A 27,197-nucleotide genomic window follows, 5' to 3' on the forward strand; every position below is an offset into this window, starting at 1 on the left:
AGGATGAGAGACGGGGCTTTGCGATGGGCATTCAACAAAGGGAAGCACAGCTTCTCATGGCCCTGGTTTGACTTAAAACCATGAACTTGGGACTTCCCTGGTGGTCTAGTGGTTAAGACTCTGTGCTTCCAACGCAGGGGACATGAGTTTGATTCCTGACTGGGGAACTAAGATCCCACATGCCATGAGAGGAAAAAAAGCCACAAATTTTAGTAACAGAGCCCCACAAAAGGGTGAATTCATTCATTCAAAAATATTAACTACCTATCTCTAGGTACACTGAAATACTTAAGAAGGACTTAGTTCCTGTCTTCAAAGGAATTCTGGGTCTGTAGAGGACTTTATATTCAAATGGGTGATAATCAAAAGAATTTTTATCAGAAAATAAGCTCAAAATGTCATGAAGTAGGATAAGCCCTATCAGATAAAATTTAGGTAAATAAATAATCACTTATTTATTATTATTATTATATATTTTTTAAGCTGTTCCATGTGGCATGTAGGATCTTAGCTCCCTGACCAGGGATCGAACCTGTGCCCCTTACATTGGGAGAGCAGAGTCTTAACCACTGGACCACCAGGGAAGTCCCTGAATAATCATTTTAAAAGCAGTGTCAGGATGGGCCCTGCCATTTATATAAAAATCAGCTATGACAAAGGGGGAATCATAAATTAATGAGGAAAATTATTCAAAATATAATTGTGATAATTTTGGTAAACTGAGGGGAAATGGATTTAAATCCTTACACAAACCAGTAGCATGATAAATTAATGATGAGTTAAATGGCTAAGTTGTTTTATATTTTTAAAATCTGGATGCAAACAGAGCTGAACATTTATCAAACTTCTGCTTGAGGGGTGTGAGGGTAATTTTCTAAACCTGGAAGAAATAAAAGGAAAATCACAAAGTGACAGACTTGCCTGCCTAACAATTTAAAGCTTTTGTATATAAAAAGAAAGAAAGAAACTCAGAAGGGAAACTACAGCCTGGGGAAAGTATCTATCTTTAGACTAGTACAACAGAAAAAGGGTCATTATCTTTAGTATAGAAAGAGTTTGTACAAATTGAAAAGGAAAATATGAAAATCCCAACAGATAAACTGCAAAACTCACACACAAAAAAATATAATAAGTAAGCAACTTAAAGAAAAGATCGTTCAGCCTTGTTGGAAATTCAAAAGCAAAATAATGGGGCACCATTCTCGGCCTGCTAAATTAGCTAACACTAAATACAATTATAATACCCTGTGCTGGCAAGGTATTCCTGGCAATGTTGTGACTGTGCAGCCCCTTGGAGAAGCAGTTTGGAACCACTGATCATAAGTGAAAAAAACACATTTATACCCACTGACCTAGTGGTATCACTTTTGGGAAACTCTCTTACAAAAATAATTGAGAGAATGAAAAAAAAAAAAGATCTTCTAAACAAAGACATTAATCCTAGCATTATCTATCATCATGAAACACTGGAAGCAATTTAGGGAGCCCTGGGAGGAGGATGGAAGAAGGTTTCTACTCAGAGCCCCCAACTGTTGGGACACAAGTAGTCTCACTGTCCTTTGGTGAAAAATCTCCTCTCTCCAAGTCTTAAGCTTTCTAGTATTTCCCCACTTATTATGAAAGTACATATGCTTGTACATTTAGCAAATATAGTTTAGGAAAAATATTTTTAAAAAACATAGAGTCACATCATCCAGAGATAAGCACTAACCATGTGAATTTTTTAAAACTTTTTTCTATCTGTACATAAGCATCCACTACACACATATTTAAAAAAACAGAATGATATTGTATTGGCTTGGCCAAAAGGTTCGTGTTTTTCCATCTTACAGAAAATCCAAACGAACTTTTTGGCCAAGCCAACACATCTGCTTTTATTGCTACTTTTGATATTAATATGACAATATTTCCATGCAATTATCTTTTATTACATTATCTGAATTGCTGTACAATATTACCCTGAAGGATATACTGGAGTTTATTTAACTAATTTCTATAGCTGGACATTTAGGCTGGTGTATTATAAATGATGCCATGAGGAAAATTCTCGTAGCTAATTCTCTGTACGCAGTTACAATTATTTCCTTAGAATAGATTCCTATAAATAAAACCCATGGATCAAAGGATATTCAAACTATAAAGATTTCAAATAGATGCCAAATTCTCATGTCTTTACTTATTAGGATCATTTTCTGTAGTTTTAAAATGTGTGGCAGTAATTTTATAATCAAAATCATCATATTATGATAGAAAGTGAAAAATTATTGTTTTATTTCATTTTTGGTTTTTTTTTTGGGGGGGGGGGCCTGGCCATTGAAGACCCTATGGCAGACATTACCTATTTGCTTATTCAAAATCCATTTTTTTCTTTTCCTTTAGCTTAGAGAATCTTGATTTGTCTAGAACAGAAATTTCCTAGATGGTAGAGAATAAGAACTGATCTAAGATGATCATGGTAACTCATTTCTCTGCCTCTTTTTTTCTCCCTGAAAGTGGGTATGGGAGGGTGGTCCAGGGACCCAAGACTGACACTGGGTTCCCAAAATAAATCTGCCACAGGAGTTTACAGGGACGCTGTTGTGGTACCATCCTCCTGCCTCCTCCCTCTTGTGATAAATGCAGATGTGATGGACAGAGCTTGAGAAGCCATTTTATCATCATAAGGAAAAAGGATAAGCAAAGAAACAAAACACAGAGTCCTACACCCAAAATCATGGAGCACTGTACTGATGCTGGCAACCGCTTGCCTCAGGCCTTCTTTTCCGTATGAAAAGAATAAGCACCGTGATTAGCTCTTTGTTACTTGTAGCCACCAAACATTCTAACCAAAACCCATCAGAAGAATGATCAATATCCACTGAAAGAAAAGTGAACCTTTTACATCAGAAAGGCAGGAGATCAGGAAATGTTCTTACAAGGACACTGAGTTAATGAAGTAAGCGTTAAGAATGCAAATTTGAATTAGAGATAACTGAAAAGCAAATGCCACTTGGGGGGGTGGTCAGGATTTAGCTGGACCAACTACAGAGCGCTAGCAACTCCATCCTGGATCACTGCCCTTTGTGGCAGAATGTGTTTGTTCCAGGCAGCTGACAGTAACCTTCAAACCATCCTGGGCTTCCTGTAAGAACTCTTGCTGGAGGAGACTGGGTGACCCAGGGAGACAGGCACTCCTCTTTAATGACAGGACATTTTCTCCTGCCTGGAAAAAATTAGAAGCGACCCTCCCCAGCACTTTGAGGTTTCCAGCCCTATCACTCTGGATATGAGACACTTGGCAGGGGAGGTATTGCTCCCAGCACTCGCCTTCTCCTACCAGGTGCTTCTTCACGGGGAAAAGGCATGCAATCTCCACCAGTCACTTCCGACAGACGTTCTGGTTAATTATTCTTTCAACAAAGAATAATGGATCAATCACAGCGCGAGCAACTCCAACCTGATTACTCCCCGTCGTGGCAGGATGAGACAGAGCCAAAAGTATCAAGGTCAGATGCCAGGAACCGTTTAAACTTGGATGACTGGCTCATTCTTACAGTTGGTTCTCCTTCCTCTCATCTCTTCAGAAGGCTTTCTAGTTGTCAGAACAGGCAAGTCCCTTTTCAACACTCTCCAGCAGGCTGAGGCATTACACCCTTTCCAGGGGGTGAACAACATTCCAGCTCACCCTTGGGAGTACGCAGCTCCTGTTATTTTGGAAAGCCTGTACAGAGAGTGGAAAGTGTCCCTGTAATACTTTCTGGATTTTGGTGTGAAGTGGTCCTTATAACGGGAGTCATGAAGATCAAGGTATCTATTTTCCTTCTGGAGGAGTGAAAAGAGAAGTACGTATGAAGTGTTCTTAAATGCTAACATCCACAGTGGAGTTCGTTTTTCCAGGCTAGTTAGAGTGTTTGATTACCAGTTCCTCTTTCAGGCCTGTGGGTGGCTGCTCCATGAAGTGGGGAATATTCAGCCATAGCTGTCCTCTCAGCAACATGCCTCGGGAACCCATTGGGCCCAAGTTCCTCTGTGCTCACCAATTGCCACTTGTCGAGACTGCCAGCCTCACTTCGTGGGAATTTATCAGTGTGTGGTTAATCGTTCCCTTCAATGGGAAAGGGGAGAAGTTGATTTGCAACATTCTGAACAAAGGAGGCACCTCAGGGCTTATTTGATAAGTCTTTGTGACAATGGCAGGTCACAGTCACAGAGCGGGACTCCAACGCCTCTGGAGGAGACTGGGTGACTCGGGGTGACAGCGCACTCGTCTTTAATGACGGGACGTTTTCTTCCATCTGGGAAAATTAGAAGTGGCCATGCCTGGATACAGGCACAGCCCAGGGTCTCTTTAGTTCTCAGAGGCACAAAGAATGGAACTTTAACCACTTCTCATTTTTCTTCTGAGTTCTCCCTTCTTTCAATTCTTTTCTTTGAAACGTTCCCCCCTTGTCCTTCCTAGCTACTCTGAGTCCTCCAAAGATTGAAGAAGTTATTCTAGGCAGCTGAGGGTAAGCCTCAAAGCTTCCGTGGAGAACTCCAGCCCTGGGTGGGATCAGGGGCTGGTGAGCCAAGGAGGAGGGCCCAGACAGGACTCTGTCTCTGACGGAAGCCACCCCACCTGACCCTCCCCAGCAGTGTGAGGTTTCCAGCCCTCTCAGCCTGGATACAAGTCACTGGGCAGGGCAGGCGTTGCTCCGCCACCCCACTTCTCTCCACCAGGCACTTTTTCAGAGGGAAAAGGCAGGCAATCCCTACCAGCCACTTCCAACAGACGTTCTGGTTAATGATTCTTTCAACAAATCACCATCAGACTTGCTTCCACTTTATAGAAATTTTCTCAGATCCTCACAGCACCTGTTCCTCTGCCTCATTTCAGAAAACGGCATCACATCGTCCATCCATCACCACCCCACAGACTCTGCCTCCCACATCCTCTCACCAAGTTCTGCCACTTTAGCTCCTCAATATTTCTTAAATGTCTCCAGCTCTTATGCAAGCCCTCCTCATCTCTGATCTGGATGAAAACAAGCTAATCTGTCTTGAAGTCAGAAAAAAAAATATACATAAAGTGCAAATCTGATCATTTTCTTTCTTGGCTTAAAATCTATCACAGGCCGTGAGATAAAGTCCAGAGACTGGCATGGCACAGAAGGCCCTTTCAAGAGCTGGCCTCTAATCAGCCTTGCCCACCCCCTAAACCCAGGTGCCCCGTCAACAGTGAACTGTTTGAAGCTTCCCTTACATAGCATCAGAATTTTGCTTGTGTTCCTTCTGCTGCCTGGAGGATGGAGGGAAAGGGAAATGCTCCCTGTGGCATGATCTGAACATCTCATTGCCTGGTGTGCACAACAGAGGTGGCCTGGAGTTGGGATCTACACTGAGCCCTGGGGACACAGTTGAGAGCCAAGTTGCATGGAAGGGACTGGGAAGAAACCAAGCTCAAGGGTTAGTGACAAAGAGATTTGGGAAATGGCTACAACAGTGGGTCCAAGTGGAGCCAGAGGCTGGAGATATTCACCTTCCCCATGAATGCCTGCAATGAATGGACTGAAAGTCTGTGTTCTCCCTCAAAATTGTAGGTGGAAATCCTAAACGCCACTGTGATGCTTAGGAGGCGGGGCCTTTGAGAGGTGACTGGGGCGCAGGATGGAGTCTCCATGAATGGGAAGAGTGCCCTTAAAAATGAGACCTCAGAGAGCGGATTGACCTTCCTCCAATGAGAAGCTGATAGTCTGCAACCCGGAAGAGGGCCTTCACCTCACCCTGACCATGCTGGCAGCCTGATCTCAGACTCCAGCCTCTAAGACTGTGAGAGGCTGCTGTTCAAACACCCATCTATAGCGCTTTGTTTTAACAGACTGAGCAGTCTAAGACCATGCTTTTCTGAAGCCTCCGCCCTTCAGCAAAGAGAATCCTGAGAACTAGGGACAGGAAAGCTGCTCTGTGGACACCCAGCATTCTCTTCCCCAGCGCTTGCTCAGAAGGTTATGGACACACTGGCCTCGGTGCCAGGGAGAGAACTGTGGCCTCGACAACACCTCCTCCTTCCCATGGCCACTCTGACTTTTGGCCCTGCCGAGTGTCAGCTGCCAACAACAGGGACCCACCCTGAGGCCCGGATTCTGCACCACACTTCGGAGTGACCAGGAAGCCCCCTGGGGAAGGCTGACTGCACCAGGCCCTTCCTCCAGAGCACACAGTGATTTACTCTCAGAAAACAGACATGGACTGTGAGCCATCAGGCCTCCCAGCCCTGCCACCCTTAGACTGACTTAATGCCTTCCATACCACACAGCATCACTGCCAAACAAGCAACCAGCTTCTCTGCAAAAGCAAGGTCTACACACCACAGGATGCTCGATCCTCCCACGAACCCTATCAGCAGAAGCAGCAGGCCTTCCAGAACTCTGCCGTGCTGCCTGCTAGAACACAGGTATCACGCAGGCCCCTGGGATGGGATGCGTCTCCTCAGGGCCATGGTCCAGAGACTAGGGGACCAGAGATGGAGACGACACCTCCCATGTTTACACCCCATGAGCTGCCCTTCGGGTTTCTGCTTCCTGCCCCATGATGCTAAGCCCTGGAGATCTGGAGACGTTAGTACCCAGGAGAGAACGCTTCTGTGAGGGGCTGGAATAGGAGAACGTGCAGAGTGCTCCTAGGCCACCTGGGGCTTGGGCTTCGAGGGGCAGCATCCTCAGTAGCTGGGACACAGAGAAACACAGTCTGTGGTGTGCCCTTCATCATGGGGCTCGTTTGTGGCTGGGTGCAGGTGCTGGGTTTGGAGGCCTCCTTAAAATGTGCATGTGTGTATATGTGGTGTTCACACACACACACACACACACACACACACACACTGGACAAATGAAAGGAACATTTAGCAAGTCCCTTCACAGTGGCTTCCTGACTCATCTCAGTCCCATTCTCTGTGCACAGGGAACCCAAGCAGCCCAGTCTGCACTAAAAGCTCCGTTAGTTCCCCAGGCATCTGGGACTCGAAGGCGCTCGGGGACAGGACACCCGCTCTGCATCCTTGGGGCCCAGCTCGGTGTCGGCACAGCAGGAGCTCACTGAACACCTGCCCAGCAGCCAGTCAGATGGTCAAGGCAATGGATGAGAGACAAGTTCTGGAGCTGAGCTGCCCAAAGCCAGCCTGGCTCCAGCCCTTCTCAGATTTTCAACTCTCTCTTGGATTCTCTGGATACTCTGATATTCTTCTAGTAAATTCTTGTGTCACACAAACTAAGCAGTCTTGCTTTTTGTTTTGCTTTGTTGTTTTTTGGCCATATTGCAGCATGTGGAATCCTGGTTCCCTGGTCAGGGATAGAACCTGTGTCCCTTGAAGTGGAAGCATGGAGTCCTAACGACTGGACCACCAGGGAAGTCCCTAGGCAGTCTTGCTCTTAACCGGCACATTCTCGACACCTACACAGGGCTCTCCCCCATCCTACAGGAAAACCTGTTCTCCTAAAACAAGCTGCTGGCCCTTCAATTGGCTAGGGGAGGCCTCTTAGACGTGGTCAGCTTGTTCCCTGAGTCCTCACTGTTCTGTTTGTGGTCAGCCTGCTCGGCTCCTCAACACCCTTCTAACCATCCATAGTCAGTGCCCCAGACCCCTTGGGCCATCAAAGCAAAGCTATGAACCCTTTCCCTAGAAAAAACAGCAACACACCCACAGAACATTGGGTGACATTTGAAGGGTTGTGGGGACTTCAGGTTAAGAAGCTGTGACATTGTGACTTATAAGACATACACATATTGGTCTTCCTCCACGGTTCCTGACTCATAGCTCCTGGGCAGTGAGAGCATCTTTTGTCATATTTGGTCTCTTTTCCTCAGTTCTGAGTTCAGAGCCATAGGGGTGAAATGGGTATCTTGTGATTTAGAACAAGCCCCTTTCCATCAAAACCGGGTTTATGTCAATGAGGTGACTTCTGGAAAGGACCTAAGGATGGGGGCTGTTTGCCAGGGGGACCAATCATGAATGGAGGTGGGGGTGGGGACTTTTAGTCCCTCTGGGGAGGGGAGAGGGTTGGAGGCTGAACCAACCACCAAAGGTGGATGATGTAATCAATCACGACTAGTTAATAAAGCTTCCATAAAACTCCAAATGATGGGGTTTGGAGAGCTTCCGGGTGGGTGAACACGGACAGATATGGGGAGAGGGGCACATTTCAGAGAGGGTGTGGAAGCTCCGTCCTTTCCCCGCACCTTGCCCTGAACATCTCTTTCAACCAGCTGTTCCTGGCATACACCCTTTTAAAAACTGGTAACCTAGTAAGTAAACCACTTCTCTGAGTTCTATAAGCAGCTCTGGGGCTGGTGCTGGTTTAGTTGCTAATCTGTGTCTGACTCTTGTGACCCATGGACTGTAGCCCGCCACACTCCTCTGTTCATTGGATTCTCCAGGCAAGAGTACTGGAGTGCGTTACTATTTCCTTCTCCAGGGGATTTTACCCACCCAGGAATCGAACCTGAGTCTCCCACATTGCAGGCAGATTCTTTACTGACTGAGCTATAAGGGAATCCCTATAAGAAGCTCTAGCAAATTAAACCTTAGGAGGGGGGTCACTGGAAGCCCTGATCTATAGCCGGTCGGTCAGAAACACAGGGGACAGCTGGGAGTCTGCAGTGGGGAGGATCTTGTAGGACTGAGTCCTACACCTGTGGGAGCAGACACTACTTCCAGGTAAACAGTGTCAGAATTGAGGTGCATTGCAGGACACCCACAGGGGTCTCAGAACTGTTGGTGTTGTGGGAAACACCCCCGCCACCTGCATGCATGTTGGAAATTGGGAGCAGAAACCTTTCAAAACTCTTACTGAGCATCACCTTGCTCTCTTTCTCTGAAGGCTCCAACCATAGCGTCACTGAGCTTGCTGGCTGGGTGCAGGGAGCTGGGGTGGTGGGGAGTTGTGGACACCAGGCAAGGCTAGTCCTGAGGCTGGGATGCAGCATTTTTAGAGATGTTTTCCCTCTCCAAACTACATCTCCATTTTTAAGGAACCTGGTGATTTCTAAAACGTCATCTGGTCTGGCAGCCCTGCAGTGCCACAAGGGGAGAGGCTTGCGTCGGATCCAGCGGCAGTGCCGGATCCCTTGACAGGTGACTACGCGTCAGACAGCGGCACTCGTGGTGCCGTGGGGAAGACCATCTGATTACCTTTGTCAGCTGCTGCTCCGAGGAAAACCCCAAACCAAACACCGTGTTGGCTCTGCTGTCCGCCCACTGCCCGAACTTCTGTGACGTTTTGGTGAAAGTCATGTTGGGCGTGATTGTGCTGTTGATGATCACCTGCAGCGAAACAGCCCAAAGAGTCGACGCTGAAACATCGAATTAGACACCCAAGGGAGTCCTTAAAAACACCCTCTGTTGGCAAAGCTCGTATGTAAAGCCTACCTCCCCCACTGTTACATGTGGTCCTGAGTTCTTTCTCTTCTGGCTCATCCCACACTGAGTCATACACATACCACCATGATAAGGGGCAATTTTAGAGACTTAAAAACAGGCAGTTGGCCTAAAATAAGATTTCACAAGTTATCAGTGGGAGAGAGTCTCTCCTAAGGAGAGAATAGTTTCCAGAACTGCTATTTATTATCCCAAAGCTGTTGTGCATCCGATTGTCCTTAATGGCTAGCCGTGTCACAAATCCTCTGAAGAACCGAGCTGCTCACCTTTCTAAGTGCCTGGAGCCCTGAGGACCATCTCAAATCATTTAAAATCTTCATCAGCAGTGGGGGCTTGCTGCCTTCCCACAGGAAAGTAAAGGTACACTCTGATTGGGATAATTGGTGGAGAGTTGATTGACAGATTAATCAGGCAGGTGTGAGCTGGGTGCATGGAGACTGCGAGGACAGTGCAGGGACCTGGGGCTAGCTGTTGCTGCTGCCCTTTGGCTTTAAAGGATGAGGAGGTGTGGGAATTTCCTGGTGGTCCGGTGGTAAAGACTCCATGCTTCCACACTGTAGGGGGCGTGGGTTCCATCCTGGTCAGGGAACCAATATCCCACATGCTTCGCAGTGCATTCCCCAAATTAAAAATAAATCAATTAAAAAAATAAAGGATGAGGGAGTGAAGAGGCTGTGGGACATGGAAGGAGACAGTCACGGAGCACAGGCTGTGTTAACGAGAGAGGTGACCTCCTGCGGAGGGCCGCACCAGCACATGGTGAGCCCCCAGGAGAGGAAGTCCACAGGACAAATGCCCTCAACTCTGCCATTCTGATTTCCCACCACCCACCAGAGCCAAGCAGAAGCCAGTGGCCCCGCAAGCCCTCCAGTGTCATCAGCAGGGCAGCCCCCCGGGGACCAGAGCGGAGTGAAGAAGAGTAGAGGATGAATGCGGAGGTGAAAAGATGATCCAGCACGCGGTGCTTTCACTCACTCAGCAAGCACTCACTGAACGTGCACCGTGTGCTGGGATCCTGCTGGCCAAAGGAGCAAAGAGGAAGGAGTCAAGAGTCCTGGCCTTGGGACTTCCCAGGTGGTCCAGTGGCTAAGGCTCTGCACTTTCACTGCAGGCAATCGGGGTTCAATCCCTGGTCAAGGAAACAAGACGATTCCACACGCCTTGCAGTGTGGCCAAAACAGGAAAAAAAAAAAAAAAGATTAAAGCACAACCTTTAATGTAGACTCCTGACCCCTATGCCTACTCCTTTCTTTTTCTGCGAATTCTCTCTGAAACTTCCATGGAGGAGAAAAAGAGACTCCTTGGGAAAGACTCAATTCCTGCAGAGCCCTGAAATCAACTTCTCAGAAAATGCACAGAACACATGCCATTAAGAGGCACTTGGGAGAAGCAAAAAGCTAAGTGCCTCTAGTCTCCCGTCTGGCTCCAGACTTCAGAGGAGGCTGCTTGTCGCAAAATGTGAGGCAGGTCCCCTGGATTCCTTTTCAAGGTAAGTTTTCCTCAATCCAAGGAGAGAGAAGCTGGAAGGACATAGAAATTTTCCACAAGAGGCTGGGAATGACTTACAGCAATCAAAAGACCTTGTGCCTGCTTCCAGAAAAGGTATTAATAGACTATTTTAAAAAACATTTTTAAAAAATATGTTGGCCATGGTGTATGGCATGTGGGGTCTTAGTTCCCTAACCAGGGATCGAACCCATGCCCCCTACATTAGAAACGTAGAGTCTTAACCACTGGACCACCAGGGAAATCCTATCAATAGGTGCTTTTATTCTTTTTTATTTTAAAAAAGTCAGGGAAGAAAAGAAACCAACATTCACTGAAATCCTACTATGTGCTGAGAACATTTCCTATGTTTGCTCCTTTAATTGAAAGTGGTCTATATTGATTCAAAAGAGGAAGCTATAATGTGAGAGTTGGACCATAAAGAAGGCTGAGCACCCAGGAATTGATGCTTTTGAATTGTGGTGCTGGAGAGGACTCTTGAGAGTCCTTTGGACTGCAAGAAAATCAAACAAGTCAATCCTATAGGAAATCAACTCTGAATATTCATTGGAAGGACTGATGCTGAAGTGGAGGCTCCAATACTTTGGCGAGCTGATGTGAAGAGTGAACTCATTGGAAAAGACCCCGATGCTGGGAGAGATTGAGGGCAAGAGGAAAAGGGAGTGACAGGGGATGAGATGGTTGGATGGCACCACTGACTCAATGGGCATGCGCTTGAGCAAACTCTGGGAGATAGTGAAAGGCAGGGGAGCCTGGCATGCTGTGGTCCCTGGGGTTGCAAAGAGTCGGACACGACTTAGTGACTGAACAACAACAGCAACAATCATAATAATGGGTGGAGAAGGGGACCCTGACTGTGTCCTTGAAAGCAATTTCCATTCCTAGAAGAAAACACCAAACAAGTCAGGGTTTCAGGGCTTGTATCTTCTGAACCTTGGTGATCAGGCAGAACACAGCAGGTGCTGCTAAATATTTCTAGACTGGATGACCTCTACGGTCTCTTTCGATACAGGCTTCTGTAATCCTATAAATAACTGAGAACCAAGGGCAGGAGAGCCATCCAGAGCCCCTGGGAGAAACACCTGCTCCAGGCAGATCCTGTCCATGGGTGCAGGCAATTTCTCATAAGGATGGCAGTGATTAACGCTGTCTGCAAAGAGTGCCAGCAGCACAATGAAATCAAGCGCTGCGATGGCTCAATTAACAAATGCTCTGGGAACGGAGTTCCTCCGTAATGGAGTTGGCAGTTCTGGGCAGAAACTCGCCATCACTCACACAGCTGTTGGTTGTGGCTGTGGGTGATATGACAACTGGTATCAGTGCTCCGGGAAGCTGGGAGGTGGGAGGTAGCCTCACATGGCTCCCCTCTGTCTATGCGCAGGGCTGACCTGGGGTGATGTGCTGAGGCTTCCATCCTGGCTCCGTCTTGGTGGTGACCCTCCTCTTGGCCTGTGGACATGGCACACCTCCTGCAGGCCTGACCCCATCCGCCGTCCACATCTATGGCGTCGCCCATGCTAGCTTGGTGCTGGGACCCCACAGGCAAGCCAGGCCTGGTCCTCCAAGAGCACAGTCTCCTGGCAGCCCTCCCTCCCCAGAAATGGATCCACAGAGCCCCCAGGCAGCGCTGGAGCTATGTATTCCCACCAATATAGCCTTGAGGGGCAGCTGCGACTGAGGTGTGAAATACTCTCCCTGGAAGAAGCAAGCACCTTAGTGTTTCAGGAAAGAGGAGACACAGGTCTGAGCACAGGTTTCTCCTATGATAAGCAGCACTCATGGCTCTCAGGGGAAGGAGGGGGCCTCCTGGCAGCCTTCCCCAAGGAGAGCACGGCAAGTGCTGGGACAAGGCAGAGGGGCCACTGCGCCTGCTGCGGACAGCTGTGACAGCTGCTGCTGCACCTCCTCCCTTCACGGGGAGCCCTGCTCCGTGGGGTGCCCATGGTGGGCTCCACGGCTGTGTCCTTTGCTCACCACAACCTCCGAGTCCTGTTCACACCGGCAGCCTGTCCCTGAAGCAAATGCACTCCTTCATCTGGGAGGGGCGGAGCAGGCTTCCCCTCCAGCTGCGGCAGCGGAGGGACAGCTGGCCCAGCGGCATCAAGCACAAAACCTGATATGGCCAGGCCAGGAGAGAGAGGCAGGACAGGAGGCCCAAGGGCAGAGCTGCAGCCCGTGGGCCAAGGCACAGCCCCCGAGGCGCAAAGCACCTGACCATCTGTCATCTCAGTTCAGACAACACTTGGAAGCAAAGGCCGAAAACAAAGCGGAGTTGTCCCGACGTGGTGGGACACAGAGATGGGGAGCTGGAAGCAGGGGTGGGATGCAGAGGGGCAGTGGACAAGAGTGGCACGACCCTGGCTCAGGTCAGCATACCGTGCCTGGCTCCAGTCCCCGGGAAGAAAGGAGATCCATCTGGATCACTGGGGCAGGGTGGAGGCTGGGGCTGTGGAGCTAAGGAATTTAGCCGCAGGTGGGAGGAGGAAGGTGCAGAAGACTGGGTGGTGGCCATCGCCATGCTGGGGTCCTTCTCCGTGTCTCACCTGATGTGTGGAGCAGCTGGAGGTACAGGAGCTGACCTAGAACTGGCCAAGCAGCTCCAGGAAAGGTCCGGCAGGGCTGAGGCGGCCTGGGCATCCCTGTCTGGTATCCTGTGCTCCAGCTCTCAGGACAGGACACTCGTCCCCTGCCCTCAGCCCCAAGTGCCATTCACAGTCACTGAACAACTAAAGCCAGCCCCTCCCACTACCTGGGCCTTCTGCTCCATCACAGGACACTCCCTTTTGCAGAACAAGGCCCAGTCACAGTGTATCTGCCCTGCTGCTTAGGCAGAAGCTCTAGGTGGGCCCCTGGAACTCCAGGTGGCCGGGCATCATAGGAGGGGTGGCTGGAGATCCTTGGGCTCCAGTGCTGGATGCCAGGGGCAACTCACAGCCTGAGGTCCCCATTCTCACTTTCTTTTTGGCTGCACTGGGTCTTAGCTGTGGCACTCGAGATCTTAGATCTTCATTGGGGCACACGAAGAAGGGATCTTCGTTAGTTCCATGACCAGGGATTGAACTCAGAAGTGCTGAGTGCAGCATCTTAGCCACTGGACCATGAGGGAAGTGCCCCCTTTCCCACTTTTTAAGTGACTCCTAACTTGATGGAGGCCCCACACTGAACTTGAACTAACTCTGTTCTGTAGTGGGGGCCCTCCACCTATCCGATTGCTCAGAGCTGGCTCCTCTGGCTCTGACCCCACCACTGTCTCAGCTTCAGGAACTGCAGAGCTGTGTGCTGCAGTGGCTGACACGCTGACACATTACTCAGAGCCCAGCTAATAGGACTGAAACACTTTCTCTAGGAAAGTCATTTGATCTGTATTTAAGCCCACTCTATCCTTGGATAACTCAGCTGACAAAAGTGCAAACCCATCTCAAGGGATGGAGGATGAACTGACAGGATCTACAGATAAAAGAAAGCAAGACAGCTTGACTCACCACCCTGAGCAGAACATCCTGGCAAGAGTCTAGGAGATTCCAGTCCAAAAGCACAGAGAAGGAAAGCGGTAACACAACGGCATTATCACCATGCTTCCCAGAGGAAGGAAAAAAAACAAAAGCACGTTCCAGATACTCAATCCTCAGACACAAGGTGCCTACCTACTATGCGCCAGGCACTTGCACACTCCCTGAGTGCTCACCGGATCCCTGCCACACCTGATTACCCAGCTTGCAGTGGGAAGTGTGCCCTAACTCAGAGAGCTGGGAGCTGGTATCTGAGGACCTGGGCACAGGCAGCAGTCTGTCAAGCCTCAACAGCAGCGTGAACTTAGCCAGTCACTGCCTGTCTTTGACTTGAGCCATAAAATAGGAGTAAGGGCTGTGGCAACCTGAAGGAAGAGAGAGGACGGCGAGGCCAAGCTCCTCTATCTGCAACCTCAGTGGTGCTGAGAGTACAAAGGAGGACTTTAGAGAACTTAAGCTGAAGGGAGAATTGGCCTGAAGACGGGAGCCTCATCAGAAGATCCAGGGCACCACGAGCTCTCACACCGTTCCTGAGGGATCCTCAGTGGAGGCTTCCTGTGCCTCCTGCTCCGTGGTCGTGGGGCTCATGGAGGGAGGAGCCCACAGCCAGGCCCCATTCTGCCAAGCAGCCTGCACCCAAAACTCCCCTGCTTCCAAATGCCTAGGAGCACTGACCAGACACACTGTAGGCAAGAGGCCAGTCAGAAGGCTACTGCAACAGTCTGAGCAAGACTGCACCGGGACAAGAGTCATGGCCTTGAAATCTAGAACGAGGCATAAACGTGAGACTGCCTTCCATGTGATCAGCTAAAAGGGAACTGACCCTGTGCTTTTCCATTTGCTTTCTTTTAAAAACTATTTTCTGGCAACAAATGACTGGGAAATGAAAATGGAGAGGTGGTTTAGAGGACAAATAAGGGTATTCAGCTTCAGATACACTGAATTTCTGGTGACAGCAGATAATCCATGTGAAAATGTCCATCAGGATGAACACAGATCAAAGACACAGAAGAAATTATGAAGCATCGAGTCTAGCTTTTTTCTTTTGTAAACTTGGTGATATGTCTATTGATAACCCTTCTTTATTCTGCTCCCATAATAATGAGGCAAAATACTGAGGAAGGGATTTCCCTGGGGGCCCAGTGGCTAAGACTCTGAGCTCCCAACATAAGAGACTTGGGCTCAATCACTGTCAGGGAACTAGAACCTAAATGTCGCAACTAAGACCTGGTGCAGTGAAATAAATAAATATCTTTTAAAATATTGAGGAAGACAGCAGAATAATGAAAACACCAGGAAAAAAATATTTCAAGAAATACTCTAAAACCACTGAATAAAATTCAACTCCCATAGCTAATAACACCAAAACCAAACAAGATCTAACACCTAAGGCTGGCATTCTCATACATGCTGGAGGAGAGAACTCTTTGGAAAGCCACTTGGCAATATTCATCAAGAGCCATAAAGTATTAATATCTTGACCTATAACATTACTTCCAGGAATCTGTTCTAAGGAATTATCCAAAAGAAAGTAACAGGCATGGGACTTCTGTGGTGGTCCAGGGGCTAAGGCTCCATGCTCCCAATACAGGGAGCTTGGGTTTGATCCCTGGTCAGGGAACTAGATCCCACGGCTGCAATGAAGAGTTCACATGCAGAAACTAAGACCAGGAGCAGCCAAATTCTTTATTTATTTAAAAAAGCAATAAGCACGATGAACAAACAAGGGTTATCTGTTTCATAAAGATGCTCATTATCTACAATAGTGAAAAAACTGAAAGCTACTTCAGTATCTAACCATAATGGGAGAGATTAAGGACATTATAGGTCCTTGGTATAATTATCAAGATGGCATTAAAATGCTACTTACGAAGACAATGTGCAAACAAGGAAATCTATTCTTTTAAATGTCATACAGAATGAAGTAAGTCAGAAAGAGAAAAACAAATATCGTATATCAATGCATATATGTGGAATCTAGAAAAGTGGTACAGATGAACTTAATTGCAGGGCAGAAATAGAGACACAGGTAGAGAAATGTATGGACACCAAGAGGGGAAAAGTGGGGTGGCATGAATTGGGAGATCGGGATTGACACGCATATATTACTGTGTATAAAATACAGAACCTGCTGTACAGCACAGGGGGAGAAAAGAAGGTACAATCTGTTTGCAAGACATATTACTGGAGAAGGGAATGGCTACCCACTCCAGTATTCTTGCCTGGAGAATCTCACGGGCAAAGGAGCCTGGCGGCTACAGTCCATGGGGTCGCAAAGAGTTGGATATGTTTGTAGGACATACAGTAAGTGAACCTTAAAAATGTATCATATTGCTTTTGATGAAAAATAAGTGACTGGGAAGGTTCAAATGAGCCGGTGAAATGGTACCTTCGCTCCATCCACACTGATGATCCGATAGCTGTTTCTTGTGACATCGTAGAAGTAGGAGACAGTGACAGCCTGCTTGCTTGCAGGCACCCAGTTCTTCTTGGTGTTGGGGTCGATCTGGAAGACATGCGCTCGGGTAGTGAAGATGGGCTGTTCTCTGCAAGAGGAGAGACGGGTCCGTGAGTTGATGGAACATGGCTTCAGGTATAATTTATGATTTCTAAGCCACCTAAGATTTTAATCATTTATGGGGAAAGTTACATATGCATGAGAACAATGAAAACAAGAAAAGGGAAGAGAGGAGGTAAAAAACAGACACCTGAGGAGTGGTTACTGAAACCCAACACCCTGAGGCTGAGGGGCAATTGGCTTAATGAGCAATTTGCTTAAAAGGCAACTCCTGGTGCAGGGTTTTTGCATCCCAGTCAAGGGTCCTGTTCTTTTTCTGATATCCTCTTGGCAGTTTTTAGGGCTTTGCAACATATGTATAGGCAGGTATGGATTCTGCAACAGTTTTAAGATTTTGCAAGCCATTTGTGACTTCATACTATATTTCTATGGGCTTCCCAGGGGGCTCAGTGGTAAAGAATCCATCTGCCAAGCAGGAGATGCAGGTTCAATCCCTGGGTGGGGAAGATACCCTGGAGGGGCAAATGGCAGCCCACTCCAGTGTTCTTGCTTGGGAAATCCCATGGACAGAGGAGCCTGGTGGGCTATAGTCCATGTAATTGTGTCCCCTACAGTTATGGGGACACTACTTAGCAACTAAGCAACAACTGTATTTCTACTAAATACTTCTCATATTTGCAGCATTTTATGAATGATGCATTCATTCATAATTGAGCCTTAAAGTTTTATATTTCCAACTTACAAATCTTTGGGTTTTATGCAGTATTCATCAAATCTCTTTTGCTATTCTTGTCCCTGCATTGTTGTTTTTTCACTCACATGCCTGTAAACTCTTAATGTGATTATTAACCAAATTAGCATGGTGTCTATGTTTCTATTAAGTGAGGAATTAATTAGATCTTGACAATAGCATTAACAAGGCAGATGAATAAAAATTATAATGGATTTAACTGCATTTCATATTTTAATGTGTCTGCTTCACAAAGTAGCACAAAATAAATCACAGACCCATTGCAAAATATAATTTCTTAAAATTTAATTATTTTTGAAGAAAGGTAATTCAGGTTAACTGGCTGGAAAATCCTTTCCAAATAAGACAAAATGGGGGTGGGGGGAAGCTACCACACCAGGATGTAAAAATAATCCTCTCATTCATAAAATGCTATCGATTTAGTAAGCACTTATGAGAGACAAAAAATTAAATCAAAATTAGAAAAATTAATTTTTTTAACCCTCACAATTCAAAGAGATGACATAAAAGAATGGGACACCCAAGTGGAAACAGAAGATAAAATCATAAGGAAAGAGTGAATTTTAAGTGCTCTGGTTTCTGAAAGGAGTGGTTTTGGGGAAAGTCGTCTATGAACCCATCCTGACTAAACATGGCTCATTATTGGAAAGGAAACCCTTTCTTAAGAGAGAAACTGTATCCTAGAAAAGCAATTTACGAGGCATTTCACCCCACGCAAGAGATACTGAGTAACACCGTGAATACCAGCATTAGCCATCAACTGCGACTGTAGACGATGCAGAAAACTTCCTCATGACTGTTTCTCTGAATGAATAAAAGCCAAGGGCACGCTCTTCCTGCTACTTCAATGCAGCTGTTTCTAGAGTTCAGCTTTCCAGAAGGGACCGAGCTCAGCACTCCTAGCCCCCCGAAACCTTCCCCTGTACGTCCCAGGAGCAGGTTAAGAGCCTCCTTATGTGGACCATAAGGACGCTTGTCTTCCTGCCACGGTGACCAGGTTCACCCACCCACTCAGTCCCAAACTGACACGCTTCTGGCCACAGGATGACAGCTGTGGAAACAAAGGAATATTCTCACTGTAGTGTTCTGCATCTGTTGTTGAGAGGGGGACCAGCCGTTGGGGAGCATGTGTGTGCCCGTGAATACCAGCCCGCCTAATCAATCCACATGGGAAAGCCTTGCATCTGTACACTCGGTGCCACGTTTTGCTAACCATACAACACCAGAAAGGAAAACACTTGCTCACCTGGAGTTCTGTATGTTTAAGAGGAGGGAGCGACTGAAAGGACAGGAATATAGAAAATCTTTTTAAAAGGATCGAATTATGCAAGGTATACAAATACCAAATCGTTGGTGTCTACTGAAACTAACAATGTTACATGTCAATTATACCTCAATTTAAAAAAGAGAATTAAGCTAAAATCTCTGCTTCCTTTGCACAGAGCACTAACAAGGTGGGCAGGGACCCACCGTTAGGCAGGAGCCCTCCCAGGGGAGGGGGGTCAGGCTTTCCCTTGTGTCCTCCACACTAGGGAACATGGATTGGGTTTGGATTTAGCACCCTTAGACTAGCGTTTCCTAAGTCTCTGATAGGAATTAGCTGTGGCACTCATTAAAAATACGAGTTCCTGGGCCCCAGCTTAGTCCCATAGGAACCTGGCTGTGCAGGGAAGGGGCCTTCATAGTTCTGTCTTTTAAATTAATTAATGTTGGGCTGTGGGTCTTTGTTGCTGCACGGGGGCTTTCTCGAGTTGCAGCGCGCGGGGGCCACTCTCCAGTTTCCATGCATGGGCTTCTCACTCTTCTCTTGTGGAGCACGGGCTCTAGAGTCAGGGATGAGCGGTTGTGGCGGAGCATGGGCTTAGTTGCCCCATGGCATGTGGCACCTTCCTGGACCAGGGAGTGAGCACACGTTCCCTGCACTGGAAGGCAGATTCTTAACTGCTGGATAACAGGGAAGTCCCAGCTCTATATTTCAACAAGAGCTCCAGGTGATTTTTATCCTTAGGAAGCTCGCATTAGACATTATCAGATGATCTAGAAGCAATGGAAGAAGTCGCCACTACAGCCAGCACCTCTCCTCCAGAATGACAAAAACAACTCCGAAACACCCGCCCACAGCTTGAAGAGGACAACAGAGGGGCCAAGAACAGGATCTTTGGTTACAAAGGATGGGGGAGGGGCATGGAGAGGCAGAGGTGCTCTGGTCAGGACAGAGGGCAGCCTCTGGTGGTCAAGCTGTGACCTTATGAGAGTGACTGAACAATGACAACACACAACCAGCGATGCAGGGATGTCGGGAGAGCACGGTGGGTGGGCTCAGCTGGCCACACCCTCGGTGTCTGCAGCCCGGTCTCCATGATCAGGCCTCTGCCAGGGAAGCAGCTGTTCCGGCGTGGAGGGAGCACGGTGACCCAGGAAAGGAGCTGCAGGGAGACCCACTGACCCTATTCTGAGGGTGGGCCCCACAGGAGTTGCCACGGCTCTTCAAAGACCTGCAATCTCAGGCCTGGGGACCTGGGCTAGACAGGGCCAGTGTGGCACAGCTTTGAGCCCAGGAAACTACCCACAGCACTGGGATTTCTACATGAATAACCAAGTCCTTGGCTTCTGGGGGAGTTCTGTTTTATTTTTCTAAAATTAAAAAAACTAGTGGTATTTAGGGACTTCCCTGGTGGTCCAGTGGCTAAGACTCTGTGCTGCCAATGCAGGGGACCCAGGTTCCATCCCTGGTCAGGGAGCTAGATCCCACATGCCTCAACTAAGACCAGGCACAGACAAATAAATAAATGTTATATTTTTTTAAAAGTACAAGAAAAAATCTAATGGTATTTAAAGAAAAAGAAGAAAAAGACAGGATGGAAAGGAAAGTCAGTTAATATTTAGCTGGTATATGTTGTATATGTTCTCATTCAACCCTCTGGACAGAGCTGTGAATGGGGGAATTCACTACATAGAAAAGTGAAGGTAGGGACTTCCCTGGAGGTCGAGTGGCTAAGACACTGTGTTCCTATTGCAGGCGACCTGGGTTTTATCCGTGGTCACTGAACTAGACCCCACAGGCCACAACTAAGACCCAGCAAAGTCAAATAAATACTTAAAAGAAAAAGAATGCAATTGAGAAGTTGCAGGATGATTTCAGGCAACATGAACAGCAAGCCTTTACATCTTCATGGGCAAAATCAGAGTGCAAACCTCACCACAAAAATCCAGAAAAGCAGACCCCGACTCGGAAAGAGCACCGTGCCCTACCGGAGAAAGTAAGAGCTGGAACTAGGACACAGAAGTCAGTTCCTATAAGTGTGCAGATCAGTATAAATAGAAAAACTCAAAGGAAACACAACTGTCCGTGCCAGGAGGCCACCTTTCCTTTCCAGCAGGGAAATGCCAAAGAGTGTACATCAGGAACAGAAACTACCTTCATACCCAGTTTTATTCTCCTTTCTTTGGTGTTTGATGCTTAGGGAGTATATTTGAAATATACTCCCATTCCTTCTTCAGTGCTTTAAATAGAAAGCAGATGTTTCCGGATGGCAAACCGTTCCTTTAGGCAGACAATATAACCTACTGTTCCCTTGCACAGTCTTTTTAGAGCTGAATAAACACCAATTGCTGCTCATTGAACACATTTGGGAACCTGACAGTAATTGTCCCCAAGAATAATTAGACACTGCAAAACATATGTATGTTTGGAATATGAAAACTGCTCAGCAGAAAGGCCACTCCTGCAATGAACGATTTCTGGCTCCACGTGAAATGATTCTGCAAAGAACTGGCATGACTACTTTTTGCAGGAAAAAAAAGTAAAGTGATATTTTATTATAATCTCTCTATGCAGTGCTCACTAGGCTTTTCCTGATATGAACTTGTAAAACCTCATGATCCTTATTATTCTGACTTCTCTCTGATGTGAATGAAAACAAACCATTCAGTCATCATCTTACAGCCCTTTAAACATGCTCCAAAGTCTCCTAGGATGCCCTCATTAGTTTATCTTCCTTGGGTCTTAGATCCTTGCGCACATCATTCACACAGCTCCAAGAGAAGTGTTCGGCCCCAACCTCGATGGGTGTGGCACTGTCCACCCAGCTTCGAGGACTCTCCCTGGCTCTGTGCCCCACAGGACCAGCTCCAGAAGCATCAGAGTGATCCATGGGTGCTGAGCACCTGGCCATGCCCCCTCACCAGACAGGCTCTGTGCTTTCTGCTAGCACCTCCAAACCAAAGCACCTGCATTTTCACAGGACCATGCGCGTGCCCTTCACTGGGGCTAAAGCATCCTCCCCTTTGACTGGACTTCCACTAGTACTTTGAGTCCCACTACAGCATATTTTATATTAAAAAAAATTTTTTTTCTAACTTAAAAAAATTAATTTTTGGTTGTGCGCGGCCTTCATTGCTGTGCTGGCTTTCTCTAGTTGGGGCGGGCAGGGGCTACTCTTTGTGACAGTGTGTAGGCTTCTCACTGTGGTGACTTTTCTTGTTGGGGCTCGGTAGTTCTGGTGCACGGGCTTCAGTTGTTCAGCAGCATGTGGGATCTTACGGGACCAGGGATGTGAATCTGTTTCCCCTGCCTTGGCAGGCAGATTCTTAACCACTAGATAACCAGGGAAGTCCCCACCACAGCACTGTGAGACATCTAACTCGTGCTCTGAAGATACAGGCCCTGGACTGAGCACCTGGCATGTGGGAACAGAAGGTGGCTCACCAAGCTCTCCACCCTCGATCTACATCTAGGCCAACAGGCCCTTGCTGGCAGGGTCAAGGCCCCAAGCCTAGGAAAAAGATCTGGTAGAAAAAGGAAATAATGAACAAAAGGTTCTAGCACATTCTTTCATAAAAAGAACCTACCAAACTGACGAGTATCTTGTAATTCTACTTTCATACAAAATCCCCATAATAAAGTTATCATTATTTGCAGATAATAGGATCACACATCTGGAACACCCAAAAAAATCAACTGAAAAAGTGACTGTGAATAATAAAATCCAGTAAGGTGACTAAGTAAAAAATTACCAAAGAAAAATAAAATCAATAGCCTTTCCAGATAGACATTATAATAGATTTTAAAAGATCCCATTTAGGACTTCCCTGGTGGTCCAGGAGTTAAGAATTCACCTTCCAATGCAGGGAGTGCAGGCTCCATCCCTGGTCAGGGAACTAGGATCCCACATGCTGAACAGTATGGCCAAAAAATAAAAATAAATAAAAGATTCCATTTACAGTAGCAGTAAAAAAGATCCAATTTCTAGGAATCTATTTAAGAAGCCAGATCTGTTCAGAAAAAATAAAGATAACTTCTCAGGTAAACAAAAGAAAACCTTAATAAGTAAGACATCATGTTCTTACAGGGGAAGGTCAATATGAAGATGTCAATTACCGCTAAATTATATATACATCTTAAAAATGCCAGTATCAACAGAATTATTTTTAGAACTAGACAGAGTTATTCATGTGGAAGACTTAATATGAGAGGATAGCCAAGAAAATTCTGAAGATGAAGAACAATGAGGAGGTTTAGCCATAATTTAGCCAGATATTGAAATATATTATGATATGGGTCCAGCAAATGAAAAAAGAGGTATGAGTAAATAACAGACAGACTAATGGAACAGACAGAATCTAGAAACAGAAGGGCAGGGAATTAAGTACACAATGCAGGCAGTACTATCCATCAGTGGGGACACGGAAATCATTCCCTTAACCCTCTTAGAACAACAGAATGGCACCTCCCTGGAGAAAACTTGCACCTTAGCCAGAATCCGTCTCCTTGCCCGGTCTCAGCCCCTTCAAGTGGGTCACGGCAGACCCATTCTGTTAAAGGGATTTCCACCTGCCCCCAAACTGCCCAGATTAACAAACCTGATAAATGAGAGCTATCACATAAGTCACGTTTGTCACAGACTTCCTACTCCACTGACTGGGGATCCCCTTTTCGGGTCACATTTACATCAGGGAACAGAATGAGGCAAGCATCCTGATGGAAGCTCACAGGCTTCCATGACGATGCTAGCTCTACGGGAGAGGGTCTGACAGTTTCTCAGGAGCTCTCAGCCCACGTCCTCCTGCGGGTCTCCTGTGATGTGGGTCTGACAGAGCTCGAGGGCTGGTTCACAGGCTGAGGGCCCACAGGTCTGTTACCGTGTGCTCTGGGAAAGGCTCTGCACCGTCCCACAGAGGTGCTGGGCCCAGAGCACCGGGAGAGGATCCCAGTCGTGGGGACGGGGGGAGAGGCAGAATCTCAGAAAAGCAAATCTATGATGGAAGGCGAACATCTGCATGGGGGTAGGTGGCTGGGGCTTCTCTGAAGGATGCTGGATAGGTAAACATAAGATGGGAGGATGAGACCAAGGACAGGATCAAGGGAGAAAATAAAACAAAACTCATCAGCAACACTGCAATACCAGGACTTCCCTGGTATTCCAGCAGCTAAGACTCCACCCTCCCCAGGAACAGGGACGCAGACTTAGAGGACGGTCTTTCGGACACAGTGGGGAAAGGATAGGGAGAGACAACTGAGAGAGTAGCGCTGAGGTGCACACACCGCCATGTGTACGACAGGCAGCTAGCAGGAAGCTGCTGCACGGCACAGGGAGCTCAGCTCAGCGTTCTGAGACGATCTCAAGGGGTAGGATGGGGCAGGGGCGGGAGGGCGGCCTAAGCGGAAGGGACACGTATACATGGCTGATTCACGGTGTTATACAGCAGAAACTAACACTACATTGTAATTATCCTCCAGTTTTTTTTTTTTTTAAAAAGACCCAGTTCTCAAGATATTTTTTATTTAAAATGTCAACTATCACAATACACTGTACAATAAATAAAGACCTTAGAATCACACACTCATACAAGCACACACACAAAAGACTCTGCCCTCCCAATGCAGGGGGCCCAGTTTGATCCCTGGTTGGGGAACTAGACCCCATATGCCACAACTAAGATCCAGCAAAGTCAAACAAATAAATACTTAAAGCAAAAAAAACAGAAACACTGCAATCCCATCTTGTGTTCAAATGGCACCCTGCTACTCCTGCACAGAAACCCCTCTCCCTCTTCCAAACCCCGCCTCTAACCCAGCCCAGAACCCAGGAAATCATTGGGGTTTAGCATGTGAGGGGGAAATGACTCTGCAGACGTGACAGGTGTGCTCAGAGACTGGCAAGCGCCACTCAGGGATACAGGAAGGGGAGGCAAGAGACAAGGCCTTGAGGGTGGGCTGAAGCCAGGGGAACACTGAATGACCCACTCTTTGGATTTCTTTAAATCGGTTTTTCTCTTAGGGGCCACTGTCTCCAACTGTGCTCCATGGCCAATTTATGTCAAAGCTATTTTCTCTTCCAAATACATTCCAAGAAATATATATGTAGGAAAAATATTAAATGCACTTGGATAGTTGTTCTCACAATTATGAGATATCATCGTTTAGAGATTGTGTTCTCTACCCAAGGCTTCAGAGGAATCACCAACACCTGTCTTTTGAGCCCCATACACATGTGTGACCTGCACTTACAAAGCAGCCACTGCACCAACATGCGGAAGGCATCTTATTTTTAGGATTTCAACATATATTTGTGATGTAGTCTATATGCAGCATATTGAACAGTTACACTAAAGAACTCACTCCCCTGGAATCTATGGTGAAAGATCGGAGTCCTCAAAGTAGAGTTTTATGATTCACGTGCTGTGAACCCCCAAAGCCAAGAATCAGAAAACATCCAAGGGATGATTTCTAAAAAGCCAGGTGGCGAGCCGCCAAGCCATAATGATTAATGATTCCTGGGACAGCTAATTCAAAAGAGTGCAAAACACTGCCCAAAAAGCAGTCGGCGTTGTTCCTTATGCTATAACATGTCTGTGCGTGGAGGTATTCCTGTTACACTAGATGAAAGCAAAATACAGAAGACTTCACGCCATGTCTGTTTTGAAGACATGACTCATCAACATCATTCCTAATACTAAGCAGATATTATTTTCTTACAGGACTGAACAAATAATGTTTTCAGTTTTAAGTGTGGAGGGCTTTTGTATTCATCTATAGTAAACATAAAGTGGGGAGAATGGGGAGTGACTGATAATAATACGTTCTGGGTTTCTTGGAGGAGGAAAAAATGTTCTAGAGTGAGATGGTTTTGATGATTGTACAAGCTCTGAATATAGGGTAAAAAACAATGAATTGTATATTTCATATAAGTAAATTGTATGGTGTATGAGTTATAGCTCAGTAAAGCTGTTTTTGTTTGTTCGTTAGTAAGATCAAGTGTGGAAAAGGATAAGAGAGAAAAAAGAACCATGTTTTCTGGCTTGGGCAGTTGAGAGGAAATATGAGTCCTGAACAGTGGACCTTGTTTATGAACCATCTAGAAGAGATGTGAGAAGGCAACTGGGACCCCTACTTGGAGTGACTGCAAGGTTAGGAGACTAGACTGGGAAACCCACTGCAATAGCTGAATAAAAATCAGGGGTGGGGGACTTCCCTGGTGGTCCAGTGGCTAAGACTCCGTGCTCCCAATGCAGGGGGCCCTGGGTTTGATCCCTGGTAGGGGAACTAGATCCCGCATGCCACAACTAGATCCTGCATGCCACAAGGAAGACCGAAGATCCTACATGTGTCACAACTAAAGACCTGGAGCAGCCAAACATATAAATACATTAAAAAAAATAATCACAGGTAAATGAGACCACTCAGGGAGAGTCCCCAGGGAGAGAGGAGAAAATGGACCACCCAGCTGAGAGGCACCCAGGACAGGGGCAGGAAGAGAAGCCCTCCTCAGAGATGAAGGACCAGGCAGGGAAACAGGAGGGGAGCAGGGAAAAGCATTGGAGCAGGGTCCTTCAGGCTGCCTAAGTTTTGCAAAAATCCACTTGGTTCCATATCATCCTGAAAGCCCACCACATAACCGTCCAACCTTTATCAGGAAAGGAAAACAGAGTGATGGACATCTGAAATATATACTGAAATGACTTGACAGTGCCCATTTCGTGTCAAGAACATAACAGGGTTTGGGTTTTCTTTTTCTTTAATGGTATGTTTTTAATTGGAGTATAATTGCTGTACAATTGGTTTCTGCTGTACAACAATGTGAATCAGCTCTATGTACTTTGGCCACCTCATGCGAAGAGTTGACTCATTGGAAAAGACTTTGATGCTGGGAGTGATTGAGGGCAGAAGAAGGGGACGACCGAGGATGAGATGGCTGGATGGCATCACTGACTCGATGGACGTGAGTCTGAGTGAACTCCAGGAGTTGGTGATGGACAGGGAGGCTTGGCGCACTGCGATTCATGGGGTCGCAAAGAGTCGGACACAACTGAGTGACTGAACAGAACAGATACATATGACCCCTGCCTCTTGGACTGTCCTCCCACTCACCCTACCCCATCCCACACCTCTAGGTCCTCACAGAGCACCGGGCTGAGCCCCCTGTGCTATACAGCAATTTCCCACTAGCTATCTATTTTACACATGATAGTGTATATATACCAGCACTACTCTTTCAATTTGCCCCCCCATCTCCTTCCCCCTCT

At 46.9% G+C, this 27,197-nt stretch overlaps 1 protein-coding gene across 2 annotated transcripts in view; it reads right to left on the reverse strand.

Annotated features, from left to right (window-relative positions):
- HOMER2 (homer scaffolding protein 2) overlaps positions 1-27,197 on the reverse strand; it is a 126,177-nt gene that overhangs the window by 20,333 nt on the left and 78,647 nt on the right. For both annotated transcript variants that reach the window (XM_013972981.2, XM_018066348.1), the window contains exons 2-3: positions 16,793-16,949; positions 9,143-9,274 (exon numbers count right to left, since the gene is read on the reverse strand). In XM_013972981.2, coding sequence (XP_013828435.1) covers positions 9,143-9,244 — 102 coding nt within the window. In that variant the 5' untranslated portion in view covers positions 9,245-9,274; positions 16,793-16,949. The remainder of the gene's footprint in view (positions 1-9,142; positions 9,275-16,792; positions 16,950-27,197) is intronic.

Source organism: Capra hircus, chromosome 21 (genome assembly GCF_001704415.2).
Source record: "Capra hircus breed San Clemente chromosome 21, ASM170441v1, whole genome shotgun sequence".
Lineage (NCBI taxonomy): Eukaryota > Metazoa > Chordata > Mammalia > Artiodactyla > Bovidae > Capra > Capra hircus.